Here is a 14,560-nt window from a genome sequence, read left to right as displayed (position 1 = left end):
CACTATGAACCTGTGCAAGGTTTCTTTTAGTGTCTTACTGAGAGGGAACAATATTTTGCTAATTAAGAGCTGGAGCTCTTAATGGTTTAGAAAACTTTGTGTCACCTTAAATGGGAACTACTCTTGTCATTACAGTTAGGGATTTTGAAATCTGGATTTGACTTTTGTCTCTTTAAGTAATACTCTCTACAAAGTTGGTCAGGTCTGTAAAGTAATCTGTTATCCATACAACTTTTTTATTTATAAATGGATCAACAGTAAATGCCTATTTGCTAGAGAAAGAAGAATGAGGAAGAGGGAGTGAAGACCTATGGGACAAAACCTGAAAATATCTGTCTGATGCCTGTACCTTATTATGGACCGTCTAACCTACTATCTCTTACAGGTGCCAATAGCAGGTGTCTAGGGAAATGTATAAAACAAAGACACAGAAAATAATAGATCCCCCAGAATAGTTTTCCAAGTTCAAACTATTGAGCCAGAATGGTTTTGTAATTAATAGCCCAGTAAACAAGGGGTGTAAAAAGTACTGGAAGGAAGGACTCCTTTAATCAGTGCGAATCTTTAGTCTCCTACTACTTCGTGCTTTAAGGAATATTTGGTTGAGCTACAGTGTGCATGAAAAGTTCACCTCTTCTGGTTTTTAAAACTAAATCCTGTTGGCTTTACTGGAGATTCCAATGCTTTTTGTCTCGAGATGATTGCTTCTTTCATATTATCATCTCTGTGTCGTCTTTGTCTCTCTTTTCACTCTGGAGAGTTGTAGTTGTTTTTAACTTCAAATTGTCTTAAGATAGACAGGAGGCAAAATATCTCCCTCCCTCACTCCGGCTGATTATCTTTATAAGTTATTTTTGCCCTGAAATTGTTTTTGCTTGGAAGAGGTTTGTTGTTGAAAGTCTGGAAGTCTGTAGTTTCTAAAAGGCTATTTCTCATCAGTGCAGGAGGAAAGTTATAGTGGTACTAACACTGAAATGTGTCTGTGTTTGTGGCTGAGGACTTCTAAGTTTTAGTTAAGTAGAAATATTTGCTGAAGGAATTAAGTGGTTATTTATTTATTTACTTCTGTGAGCCTTTGAAAACATTCTGTCATCCTTCTTTCTTTTGTGGAGGCCTTTGAGACAACTGCCTGGAATATAAGCCCGTTGTTCAAAGAAGCTGGAAAGGGATGGCTCTGTCTAGTCACCAAACCCAAGTTCCAGGTGCTGTTTTACCCTTACTCTTCTGTAACCCCAGAAGAATAATTCTGTGGCTATTCCTTTGAAGGCTGTATAAAATTAATGTAACTGAGTAATATATTTGAAGTTAAAAGTGTTTTCTGGGTTTTCAAAGTTTAAAAGTTGCTATACTTTTATATCTTGTGTAATTGATGGTACAAGTCTAAAATACAGTGTGATGCAATTATCACAGTAGTAGAAATAATAGTAACAAACGGTTTATTTTTTCCTTTGCTGTTATTACTTTTCTATTTTTACGTTGGTTTCTGGCTTTTCTTTTTATGAGAAGATATGTGAACAGTGTAATTATAGTGATTCTGGGGGCAGCTTGTCTAAGTTGATACTGAGCTTTCTTTAGTAAGTGTTTGTTCCTTAGTGACTTGCCTACATGGGAAAGTTTATTAGGTTATATATTAGGCTGTATATTAGGCTGTAAATTTATAGCACGTTAGCTGTTACATAGACATTCCATGTAGACCTTTAGCACATACGGAAAACATTTCCATTCAATAAGGATTCCTGCATGCTGAAAGTGCAGCACTCAGTTATTCTTTGTGTGGCAAGATCATGCACACAGGGGTCTGTGTATAGTTGCAACTATATTATGAACTTGTGCTCATAACTTTCCCTGTTTTAATTTTCCCATATATGAGAGGAAGACTTTTTTTCCTTTTTTTTTCTTCTGTTTCTTTTTAATCTGTTCTTCAAAACCTGTGCTTGGTGTTACTTGTACATACAGGTCTCTGGCCAAGCTCAGAGCCACACTTGAGTGCCTGTTTACAACGTCTGTCATGGCACCAGACAGTTTCTCAGTAGACAGATAAATGCGTCCTGCAACTTGCTGACATTCCTAGGTGTAAACAGAAAGTTGTAGCACAGATCCTGTTTCCTAATGGTTTTCTTCAGAGGTTCATGGTGGATGACCTAAACTGAGCTCTCTTCTCCTTTGTCTGAAACACGTTCCATGCTGTACTGATGTGTAGAGCATAACAAGTTGAACCCTCAGTCGCCATCTGACCAGAAGAGCTGTTGTGTAATGGAGGAATAAGGCAGAGTTGTCTGTTGTTACCTGGCCTATCTCAAATCCATGGAGAAATAGAGGACTTTGCTTTCTTGCTTGGGAAGTCTGGCACCTTTTAATGAGCAGTAAACTTGCTTTAATATTAAAGCTGGGACGTTTTTATGGTTGAGTGTGTCTTGTGTATTCTTGGGGTGAGAGAATCATGCAGCAGTACTGAGCAGTTCTGGGACCCAGAGGACAGAGCTGCTCAGTTTTACTTCATGATTCTCCTGCCTTTAAGAGCGCATAGTGTGCTCTTAATAACCATAAGAATGTTCCTATCTGTGCATGTAAACACATAAATGAGCTGTTTTATACTGGCAATTAGATACTCCAGAGAGTTGTGAAGCTGTGAGATATTGCTTCACTTAGGGTGGTTGCAACTACTTGGCCCACAGCCTACGGCTTTGTTGCCTGCTATAGGTGTTAGCAAATGGCAATGCTAATGTGCTTAATGATATCATTACTAATCAGCAGCCTGGTCAGAACAATTGACCTTCATTGATCTTGGTATTTCTGCTTTTATTTCTTCCTCTACACTTTATGACAAGCTGTGCAAGCTATTTGCCTTTGAAAGGATGTAACACTTTAATTTTAGTTTGACTGATTTATTTTAATGAATGATATTATGAATTGTCGTTCTGTTGGTTTTTTTTTCCAATCAGTGTGCCATGCTGAACTGAATGCCATCATGAACAAAAACTCAGCCGATGTGAAAGGGTGCAGCATGTATGTTGCCTTATTTCCATGTAATGAATGTGCAAAGCTCATCATCCAGGCAGGTAAGGAGTACTGCCAGCCTGATTCGTCAGTGTTGCAGTGCTGCTTTCTCATCAGTATCATGGATGTATCTGATGTTAAATTGCTGCTGTTAGATCTAAATTAATTGCACTGTCAACTTCATAAGATGCTACTTGTGGGTTGGGGTTGTTTTTTTTTGTTTTTTTGGGTTTTTTTGCATCTGAATGGTGCCAAATTTTTCCAGTGCTAATTGCATCTTCTGTGATTCTAAGCGTGCTTCTAATTTAGGTTTGTAACTTCTTAGACCAGGAGCTGCCAAAGAACAACACAGGCTTTGCATATAATTACTGTCAATTTTACTGTGCTCTGACACTGAATAGAGTAGGGCAGAAAGAAATAAACTTCTGCCATGACAAAAGGTCTGTTGGGAGTATATACATGAAATTTTAATTTGAACGTGATGCATAGTAGATATTTGAAGATTTTAAAATATCTTTGCTCATAAATGTCACAAGATTGCTATGATCCTACTTTAATTATGTCTTTTATTACAATTGTTATAAATCTGTGCCACTGCAGAAAGTGTGCTGGCCTAAATGTGTTGCCTTTTTTTCAGATCAGGCACCTGCAGTAGGCCACCGTTCCAATGAACATCTCTGCTTAAGCAAAGCTTATGTTTTGTGCGTTGAGTAAAGTCTTGCAGTCTTAGCATGCATTGCTATTCTGAGGACTTCCTCTTGCCATAATGGGCGTCAGAAAGAGCAAAATAAGAAAAAAATGCAGCTAAAGGGAGTACTTTTTTTGGTCTGTAAGGCTTGAAGTGAAGAGGGGTGAAGGTGGAAAGTGACATTTTTTGTGTTGCATTTCTCTTATTTACAGAATAAAAATCAAGTGGTCTTCAAAGGTAGACTTGCTGCTTGTTCTTGGTGTAGTCACTCGTCCTTTTCCTTATGCACTGAGGTCAGCAGAAAATAGCACTGATATTTATGTTACCTGGTAAATACAGGAAGATGATGTTAGGTCTGAAATGTCTCTTGAGTCAGCCTTTATATTTCTACTGTAAGTAGGGCACAAATTGTTAATTTGTGTGTGTCGTCATTCCACAGTTTGAGGCAATATGTGCTTATGAAACTTGGAACTGAAAGTTACTTATTGAATGGAGAAGAAAAAAGCATCCTTTTATAGCTGTGTGTTTGGAAGGAGATTGAGATTTGGGGTTCTTTGGGAGGAATTTCATCTATGTTAGGTAACGGGACAAGTTTTCAACAGCTTTTTGCAAAAATGCTTTATTCCTACTCCATCTGCCTTGAGGTTTTCCCTGCAAGGTTTTGGATCTGGTCTTCTGATGTGAACTTAGGTGAAATCAGGGAAAACACTTTCTAATGGTCTGAGAAAAATGCCTTCCCAAACAGCTTTACCTTACACAGACTTATTTTCATGTACAAACTCTATGGTTCACTTCTGCTTAGAGTTCTAAAGTATGTGGGTGAGTGCTGTCTTTTCTGATTTTGTGTACCAGTTTTTATGTCATTACTTTTTATTTTCCCATGGAATTCCATTTTTTTTTTAATGACCTTTCTAGGCATAAAGGAAGTGATTTATATGTCTGACAAGTATCATGACTCTATTGAAATGACGGCTGCACGGCGGATGTTTGATTTAGCTGGTATTGTATACAGGTAAGAGAGCTTACATTTAACTTTGTTTTTATTTCAGAAAGGAAGAAAATTGTGGAAAAGGCCAACTTTCAGGCAAAAGTGTCGTCTTCTGCATTGTACAACTTTTTATTCGCTGATAGCAGGCTTGCTCTGTATACCTGTGAAAGATACTGGGTTGACAGACAGTTGCAACATTGTCTTTCCCATATGTGTTGCCTAAGTTCAATTTCATAATGTTTGTATGAAAAAAAAAACAAACCCACACAATTGGAGTATTCCTTTTCATTCCTGGCCTTTTTTTTTTTTTTTTTTAAGAAAATTTCTCTTCATTTGCCAGCGAAATTGTGAATATGATAGTTTGTTTGTTATGTTTTACTTGGAGAATCATTGCTGACCTTGGTTTGAGTAGTTTAGACTTCCCATTGAGTTCTTAGAGTCCCTTACCACAAGAATTATCCTGTGTGTGTAACTGAAATGACTAACTTACTTTACAAGGATGACCTGACGATACCTATTGAAAGTTCAGTATCTTCTTGTTGCAGTCAATTTGGGCAGGTATCAGATCAGCCACCTGCAATTAATTCTTGGTGCCTATAGCTGTCCAATCTTCTTTGGTCAGCATTTCTTGTGAGAAAAGTATAAAATCTGGAATATTTGCCTTAAAGTAATGAGAAACTGAAAAATGTTTGAAGAATAGTTTTTGAAGACACTGGCAGAGATACCTAAAGACAATCTGTTCAACAGCTAGTTTGATAGCAATAACATGCTGTGGGTGAAGCTAATTATCTGGTCAGGAAGGCATTGCAACTCTGAAAAGTTTTACAGTATTAATATAAAGACTTCGAAAAATTTGCAAACATAACAATTCTGACAGATAAAATCTTATGATGAAAGGTACCTACTGGGTTGAGAAACATCCATGAAAAAATATAGCCGTACTTGAAATTCAGTTTTAGTTCTTCAGTGTATTTTGTGCCTACTAAGACTGTTTGACTAAGAAGCATAAATCATTCCCTTGCAAGTCAAATCTTATAACTTCTCCAGGGTGAGAAGTGTTTCTTGTATTTCAGACTGCTGTTCTGGACAAAGTACATTATAGACTGTCAGTTTCTGTGCCCAGCAGCATGAGCTTTCCTGTGTTGACTGTTCTTTATTCTTGTATTGATTATTAAAGATGTAGGTGGTATTTAATGAATCTCTTGAACTGAATTGCAGAGCTTAATTAGGCACTAAATCCACACTATTTGCATAATCCTTTGTTTACTGGTAGACTGGAAAATATATGCTCAGTCCCCAAATACCTTCCTTGCTAATTGCTGTAGCAGATGCTCTAATGATAATAAAAGGAAACGATTTGTGGCTGTATTAATTTTATAGTTTTAAAGTTACAATTTTTAAATTATTCCCTCTTAACTAGTTTGGTTTTTTCCCCAATACAGTACATAATGTGATCTATTCCCCTAGCAAAAAAAAAAAAAAATAATAATAATAATACACAGAGGCAAAGTTTGAAAATGTTCTTTGAAGACGTGGTAGGGAAAAAAAGCCATCAAAATATTTGTCAAAATACATTTCAGATATTTTGTGTATACACATACAGATATACCTATGCATGTATACATATATATAGTATATGAAAATACGTGTGTGTGTGTGTGTATACATACATGTATGTATGAAATATTTGAAAAAAAAATCCCAGCTTTGGTAGCATGATGCTACCGCCTGCAGCTAAGTTGTTAAAACTTCTTTGACTCCTGGGTAATTTATGAACTCCAATAGCCGAAGAATGTACAGGCTGACCCTCCTCATGTGTCTTTTTTTGTCTTACTCTTTCTTGTCCAGGTTTCTCGCAGTGTGGTGCACTATAATTGGCTCCCACAGAGATGAAAACTATGTGAACCCAAGGAGGGTTTTTGCCGTCAAAAATGCGGCTGGAGCTAAAGCAAGCAAAATGTTTTAACTACTCACTAACTAATATCTGTATTTTTCTTTATTTTAGGGAATTCAAGCCAAAATGTAACAAGATCATCATCGACTTTGATTCAATTAACAGCAGACCAAGTCAAAAACTTCTGTGAATTAAGTCCCATTATATCTCTAGAAGACTGTGATTATCCTTCTCTAAAAAGCTGCTAATGCCTTTCATCTTGAAGTTACTTGCAACTTTTTAATGGCTTCTACAGTAAAGTAGACTTCTAAGAAATGTAAGGCATAAAATGTTCCTCTCACTTCATCTTGTCATGTGGAATCTAAATCAACTTAAAATTTTTAATGCCTTTATCAAATCTGCTTTAAAAGTCTAGGAATGTAGATGAGACAATATAATCCCTGTACAGAAAACTGTTCTGGTTCTTGCTGCATTCATCACCACATGCTCTGATTGGCTGTCAGCACTGAGTTAGAGTCAGTTAAACAGCAGTTCTTATAGTAACCAGTAGTACATTCAAATATGCTAATATATGTTGATCTCTCTATTGGATGTGTGGATCTAAATAGCTGATCCTAATAAATGACAAAATGTGTTATCCATACAAATACCAATCTTCTAACTTGCATAACACTAGTGTTTTAAAAGGTTATACAGATTAAAGTATATATTGTATTTTACATGTGTTACCCAACAAAAGGAAGTTGATTTTTCTATTAACTGCTATCTAATACTTTTATACTTGTGCAGTGGTGAGACAGGAAATTGTTCTGAGAATGGTCGATGCTGGAGCAAGCTTTAGAGACCTTTCAATTCTTTTTTTTTTTCCACCAAGACTCCAGAATGGAAGGGGTTAGAGGGAGTATATCATTTCTCTCTTACTTTTGGGACACCTATTTGGAGTTGGTTTTCAGGTATAGAAGGAAATTAGTTGATTGGTCTAAGTTCATTCTAGACGATCCAATACAATTCAGTCTTAAAATTAACCTGTAAGATAACTCAATCATTTTTTGCCCTTTGAGAGAAATTGGAGATACTCAACCCATATCCACATCTGAGCCAAAAGAGGTAATTATTATGGTGTTAGCTTGTTTCTCAGTGCTGGCATAGTACTTTCATTTCTTAAATGTTGCCTAAAATAATATCCTTTTTAATTTTATTTTGAGATCTGGGAATATATTTTGTGTTCATTTTCTCTAATTTGATTTTTTTCAAATTAAATATGCCTAATGGCTTTGTTTTAGATTTTTTTTTTTCTTCTGAAATGTGGTTATACTTCAGTGAGCTTCTATTTTCTCTGAAAAAGCTTTGTTTCATATTTTGGGACGTTATGCAATTTGGCTTCATACCAGTATTATTAAAGTCTTATTAAAATCTACTACATTGAAGTAGACTCGTTATTATAATTTTAAGCCATGTGCTTGGTTCCAGAGTGCTTCTGCTTTTGCAATCATATGCAAAGCATATTTTGTGTGTTTGTGATATTGCATAAAGTGTAATGTTCGTGAAACATTTGGCTACTAAAGGGAGCACTGTAATGTATTATAAGATTTGCCCATTTATAACGTAATTTCTGATATTCTCTTTTTTTTGTCTATACAACTGCTTTCCACCTCAGAATTGTTCTGTGGCTCATTGCCAGAAGAAATTTGCACATATGTGGAGGGTGAGGGTGAAAAATGAAACATTACATTAATAAAATATCACTAAAACAGCTCGGGCACATCTTTGTCTTTAGTCTGAATTGGAACTAGAAGCATTTTTACTTATACTGTTCTGACAATAAGACAGAGGGGAGAGAAGCTGCAAGATTTTGGTTTTGGCAGTAAAATCACTGTTTTCTTCATAGATCTAGGTTCAGACTTAGAATATGTTCGTATTGTGATTCTGGTTAATTTAAACATTGTTATGTAAGGCCTTGGATAATGAGAATGGAAAATGTACATAAAAATTCAAGGGGTGTTTCAACCAAAGTTCAAGTGTTTCTAGGAATGCACTGGTTTTATAATGATGCACACATCGGACTTTCCTGTTCTTGTATAACAAAAGAACAGTTCTGGAGAGTACAGTAGGATTTTTATATTTCTTCCAATCACTGTTTTTAGTCTAGTAGGGCCACAAATATATCGTGTCAGGGTAATTTTCAGTTGATTCAGACTAGCAAGTGGGAGCTCTAACTTCCAGAGCAACTTCTTTTCCTTTCTATTAAATCCACACGCACACTTGAGACAACATGTGCTTAGCCTGAGGTTAATGTTTTAGAACAAATCCTCAAAATTTGACCCTTAGTGTTTGTAGGTGTGCCTAGAAATCTCTTGTCTTTTTTTTTTTTTTTTAATAGTCCAGGAGATAACACTTTGCCTTCCAGATAAAGAATAATGTCAATTACCAGAGCAAACAATGAAAATCATCAAATACAGTAAACACATTTCTGCTCCTGAAGCTCAGGTTCAAGACAAATGGAACTGCATGGGATGGAAAGGCAATTAGAGGCCATTTAGTCCTACTGTTGATGAAATCCCGGCTGGCAATCAGTGAAAACCAGCTGTTCAGGGCTTGTCCTGTTGACTTTTGCATGTCTTCAAGTGTGGGGATTCTGCAGCCTTTCTGGTCACCCATTCCAAGTGCTTGCTCCACACTGTGCTTTTTTTTTTTTTTTTTTTTTCTTTAGTCAGAATTTCTGCTGCTACTGCTTACATCTCTTGTCTTTCATCCTTTTGCAATACCTACCTGAAAAAGGTGAGACTTCCTATCCATAACCATGTGTTAGGTAGCTCAAGTCAGAAGCTGGGTTCCCTTCACCTTCAACCTTTTACTCTGCGGGCTGAATGAATGCCGCTCTCATTCTGTCTCACACATTACATGCTCCACTTCTTCACCATCTTCCTCGCTGTCTGGGGAGCACAGAGGCTACACGACTCCAGATGTGGTCTTTAAAAAAAAAAAAAAAAAAAAAAAAAAAGTTGAGGAGCAGGAATACTCACTTGTGTCAACCTGCTGGCTCTGTGCTTCTGAGTAGAGCTTGTTATGTGATTAGCCTTCTCTGTTGCAAAGGCATTTGGTCATCTTGACCACCTTGGTCCTTGTCTACCCAGGAGCCTTCCATCCATTGTGCACCCAGCCAGTCCTCTTACATGAAGTTATTCTGTTCCTGGTGCAGGATTTCCCTTTCTGGAATTGATCACGTTTCTGTTAACCCTGGCTCCATTTTGAATCACCAGCCACTTTCCTTTGAGCCCAATGTTTCACCAATACAGGGCCTCACAGGACCAGACCTGGCTACCACCAGCATGGCTATGGAAAACCACCTCTCCAGAGGAAAGGCGGGCAGCCAGACTGAGGTTTTGGTAGGGGGCAGTTTCAAAAATACGGTGCAGGAAGCTGACAGGAGACTCTGGGAAGCACTTTGACTGTGGTTTCAAGGGTGGGCATTTTGACAGTGTAACAGTTGCCCTTGGAGCTCTGAACACTGAGCATTTTGCAGCTTTGTAAACGAGGAATATCTTCACATACAGAACAAAAATTATACTGTGACCAGCATAATCATTCCAATTTCTAAAACAGCATATAAAAACTGCCAGTGAAAGCTCCTCTGGTGCATCACTCAGACCGAAAGCTCTACATGCAACTCAGGAACCTGCGGTAGTTCATCAGCTGCTGAAAAAAGTCTTGCAGGAGTTTTAACTTTGCTGAGAACAAGCAAAAAGTAAAAATTCTGAAGCGGGGGGCTGGGAGACTTGGCGCAGGTGAAGCGTGACGAGGCACGGGGTCTTCAGCTGCTCGGCCTGCAGCAGCGATCAGGCTGGGCTTGGCCGCACCTGGGAGGAGCTGATGAGGTGAGCGCGTGCGGAGCTCGTGGCATAAGATGGAGGCGCGCCGCGGGGAGGGCGTCTGCTACGGCCGGCGAGGAGCGAGTCTTGCAGCAGGGAGGCAGCGCTACATGGAGGTAAGGGTGACAAAGGGTGACAGGCGGTGAGTTTGGGGCTTGTTCTGTGCTTTTACCGGAGTTTTGTACTTTTTAGAGGAGTTGGGTTGGAGAGTTGCTGTTTCTTTCTTGGGCTTGTTGAAGCTTGCGCTGGAAAATCAGGCCTTTGTCCGCGTGCTCCCTCTCATCTAAACGTGAGACAAAAAATCGAGCTCGGTGCGCTGGATTTTTAGTTGTTAGCGTTATTTACAGTGCTCTTAACCAACGGTGCCCTGAAGGGAGTGAAAGTAATGTGCTTCAGCCACCAAATACGCATCGTAAAGAAACAGTTGCCCGCTCTTTCCTGGGTTTTCCCACTCTGTGTTCTCACCTCCCCGGTCCTTCACTGCTTTCACCTGACGCGTACTCCAGTTCTGTAGGGCTCCTCGCACCGAACGAGGGGGAACAAAAAGCGTTCAGATCATCCCTTCGGTGGTGTTCTGCTTTGCTCCGTGGTTTGCTGTGTTCTTCAGTTGGTTGTGCAGCTCGGTGCAGTCTTCTATGTGGCATTTCTTTTTTTTTTTCCTCTTTTTTTCCCCTCAACTGTTCAATCAGCTCTGCTAATCACAGTGTTGCTGGGTAAACAGGGCTGATTAAAATTAAAATTTCAGTTTTGCGTTGTAAACAATGTGGCACTTTAATACTTTTGCTGTTGTGAAGATACTACTAATAACGCATCTGGTGTTTTCTGGTGTGGTTCTCGTGCTTATTCCTGAGAAGCTGATGAGTTTTCAAGAGATCCACGTTTGGTTGCTAGGATTTTGTGGTACTCGCGTTTCCTTTTTCAGAAACGGCTGTGCGTAATTACATTGGATATATGTATCGTGTTTATTCTTTCTGGTTTCACATCTTAAGGGGAAGACATGTTTCTGTGACAGTTGGGGCAGTTGCTCTGTAAGAAATGAGTCTTTGCTGTTACCTTTGCCTATCTGAGAAGAAAACAAAAACAAATCAAAAGAGGACATCCAGAAAGTAGTTCGGTGTGGAAAAGACTTGAAAAAGTGTTAATTGTTGTTTGGAGGCTCCGCCTGAGGGAAGGGGTAGACCAGAAGGAGACCAGAAGGCTCTCGGCAGGAAAACAAATCTGTGATAGGGTGCTGAAATTTGAGCATGAAAGGAGGAGAGAAAAAGACTTGTGGTGCCTGAAGAGCTGTGTTATCTGTTAGGTGCTTCGAGGCCAAAGGAAGCTGTCTTGTAACAGGAGAATGGACCTCACTGTGATTTGAGCAAATAAGATTAGTAAGAAAAAGGTTGGAGATCTTGAGCAGCTGAGGCTGTTCTGTGCTGAACTGAAGGAGCTTTTCAAAGTAATTAGGGAATAATAGTGTCGTGGGGTTTTTCTTTCTTCCTTTTTTTTTCTTCTTTTCCCCCTGAAGATCTACCTTTCTCTTGTGCTAATTAAGGTTATTGTCTTTTGAAATTCACAGCCTCAGTGTGCCTGCTGCTAAGAGGTCGCTGCAGAGTACCTGCATGGTTGGTTAGTAGAAGCACAGTGAATGCTGTGTAGGCTGAGGCAGGTGGGAACCTGGTGGTACCTGAGAGAGGCTGCATCTCACTGAGAGTCAGCATCTCTCCAGAAATAAAACTAACCAGCTGCCTCTGGAGCAGTGGTTCCAGGTGTGTGCTTTGAGTGCTGCCTGTTCCTCTGCTTCTTATTCTTTTGCGTCCTCAGTGTCTCTTCCTGCAACTCCCATCATCTGCTCTGAGGTCTCTCCAGGGACTTGCAAAGACAGGAGCAAGAGGGGCTGTATGGCATGCAGCAGGATGCAGGTTCCTGAGGATGGGCCTGTGGAGTACTGCACCCAGTAGGACTGACTGAAGCCTGCAATAAGGTGGCTGATGTCTGGGGTGCTCCTTGATGTGAAACATCTTCCTTCATATGTTTGGCTTGGGGGAGGGGGCAGTGGGAATAGGCTTATAAAAGAGCCTTAATGGAGCACTCTGCATTATGTCCCACTGTTTGCTGCTGTCCACTTCCTTTGCTTTCCTGTTGATTGGCGCTCAGATTATGAGAAGGGCTGTAACCGTCCTTTGCAGTGTGTATTTCCCTTGCAGCTAAGGTGGCTGTACAGTTCCTGCTCATGACAGGGTGTAAAATATGTGCTTAACTATCTTTTAAGTCAGTGGGGCTAAAGCTGGTATGTGCTCACATCCTTTTCTGGCCTGAGGTCTACAGATGGAGTCTGACATCCCTATTGGCATTCTAACAACGCCTTTCTGACAAAGGCTGCAAAAACACAGCTTTACAGCTCAGTAATAAATATTCTGATTCTGGATTCTGCCCTCGAGTAAAGGCTGTGCGTTACATGAATTGATTTTAAACGTGCTTTTAGCTTAGGCTGATGTAACTAAGGTGTTGTTTTACATATCCCATGTGGAAGGAAAATAGGCTGAGGAAGAGTGGAGGAGAGCTGTTTCAGGTCACCATCTTGTCACTTGAAACTCCCTGTGGGTTTCTCCCTATGGGTATCTCCTGGAAGTAAAAATAGCTGTATAGTGTTGGAGCTTCACCATATTTGTTTTATTTCAACTGCTTTCTAAGGTTAAAGCAGCATCATGCATGCAGAACTGACTGACTTCACCTTAGGTGGGGAAGGATTATCTATGGATGATGTTTCTGAGAATTTTGTGTTTGAGAGAGTAGGTCATGCACTCATGCTTGAACGTGTTTTCTTTCTACAGGAAAATCTCCAAAAGGCAAGATAGAGTCTAATAATGTCTGGATTTTTTAAATTTTTTTTTTTTTTTGGTGGGGCTTTTTCTCTCTTTTTTGTTGTTTCCTTTTACTACTTTTTTTTTTTTTTTTTTTTTTTTTTGCCATAAAATCCTTTTAGTCTTGGTGCTCAAAGTTATGGCAATAATGTTTATGAGCTTCCTCACCCATGTCATTTTTACTGACTGCAGAAAAATGGTCCTCTCCAAGTGCATACCTGTACACGTGTAGCAGACACCTCTTGTCCCTGCTGCCACTGCGGTGCTGCCTGGAAGCGCAGGCAGATTGGTTGCAGTGCTCAGACGTGAGCAGCGAGCGCTGGAAAAAGCATGTCAGCCTATATGGGCTGTCTGTTCTGATTTGAAAATATCTGTTGAAGGATACAGCAGGGGAGACAGGCTGTGGAGAGGAGCTTAGGAGACCAATGTCTGAAAAAGGAAGTCTCTCGAAAGAGCTAGGAGTTGTGCTTTAGGAAGGCAGGTTGATCTCCTTGATGTCAGGCAATGAGATTTGACAGATGAGCAAAGTTGTTTTTTGTTCTTTGTCTTTTTTTTTTTTTTTTTTATAAAAAAAAATCATACCTAGCTCAGACATAGTGTCAAGGCCACTGAGGTAGAAAAGGAGCAGAAAAAATGCATAGTTGGAGCACTGGCCCTGCGTTGTAAGATGTGTGTACCTAGATTTACATTTCTAGGAGGTGAGCAGGTGAGGAAACTGCAGGACACTGCCTACTCTGGGGGCTGAGCTCTGCCTCTGTCACCCCACTCTACTGTCGCACTGAGCTGTCTGTGCCAGCTTTAATTTCTGTTCACCTGACTGTGCTGAGAGTTAGCATCCATTTCTTCTCAGTCCTGAACAGCTCACAAGGCAGCAGCCTGCAAGCTTTGTGGCTGGCCCTCAGCATGTCCTTTTTTCCTGTGTGGGGAAAACAAAAAGCAAAAGCACAGAGGACTCAGAGGTGCTGGCCAGGGCTCCCACACCTGGCACAGAGGTCTGATTTCAGTTGTAAAGTGTAACTAGGGAGTGACTTCACAGGTGCTTACCGAGGCAGGATCAGAGCTTGGACAAACATGATGGGTGAGAGGTTCCAGCTGCTTCTGGCTGCCATGGCTCAACCTTGCAGCAGGGCTGGCTCTCTAGGATCTCACTCTGTAGCTCTACTCCCAGCCCTGCCTTTGACTGGCCAGAATTCCTGACTTGACCGAGTACATTTCATTCCCTGTGAAACAGGAATTTTGCCTTGAATTTGGGGTGAGGGATCATAAGTAATAGCGAGA

At 39.9% G+C, this 14,560-nt stretch overlaps 1 protein-coding gene and 1 long non-coding RNA gene across 6 annotated transcripts in view; both read left to right on the top strand.

Annotated features, from left to right (window-relative positions):
* The window catches only part of DCTD (dCMP deaminase), a 54,345-nt gene extending 46,025 nt beyond the window's left edge, over nucleotides 1–8,320 (top strand). For all 5 annotated transcript variants that reach the window (XM_052682301.1, XM_052682299.1, XM_052682300.1 and 2 more), the window contains 3 exons: nucleotides 2,943–3,059; nucleotides 4,601–4,697; nucleotides 6,679–8,320. In XM_052682301.1, the coding sequence (XP_052538261.1) occupies nucleotides 2,943–3,059; nucleotides 4,601–4,697; nucleotides 6,679–6,757 (293 nt within the window). In that variant the 3' untranslated portion in view covers nucleotides 6,758–8,320. The remainder of the gene's footprint in view (nucleotides 1–2,942; nucleotides 3,060–4,600; nucleotides 4,698–6,678) is intronic.
* A 2,113-nt stretch (nucleotides 8,321–10,433) lies between these two features.
* The window catches only part of LOC128080455 (uncharacterized), a 28,121-nt gene continuing 23,994 nt past the window's right edge, over nucleotides 10,434–14,560 (top strand). The window contains exon 1 of the long non-coding RNA XR_008206689.1: nucleotides 10,434–10,552. This is a non-coding gene — a long non-coding RNA (uncharacterized LOC128080455). The remainder of the gene's footprint in view (nucleotides 10,553–14,560) is intronic.

This window comes from Tympanuchus pallidicinctus, unplaced genomic scaffold (genome assembly GCF_026119805.1).
Source record: "Tympanuchus pallidicinctus isolate F22 unplaced genomic scaffold, pur_lepc_1.0 scaffold2, whole genome shotgun sequence".
NCBI classification, from domain to species: Eukaryota; Metazoa; Chordata; class Aves; order Galliformes; family Phasianidae; genus Tympanuchus; species Tympanuchus pallidicinctus.
Note: the sequence above shows the minus strand (reverse complement) of the source record. Positions and strands in the feature narration are given on the sequence as shown.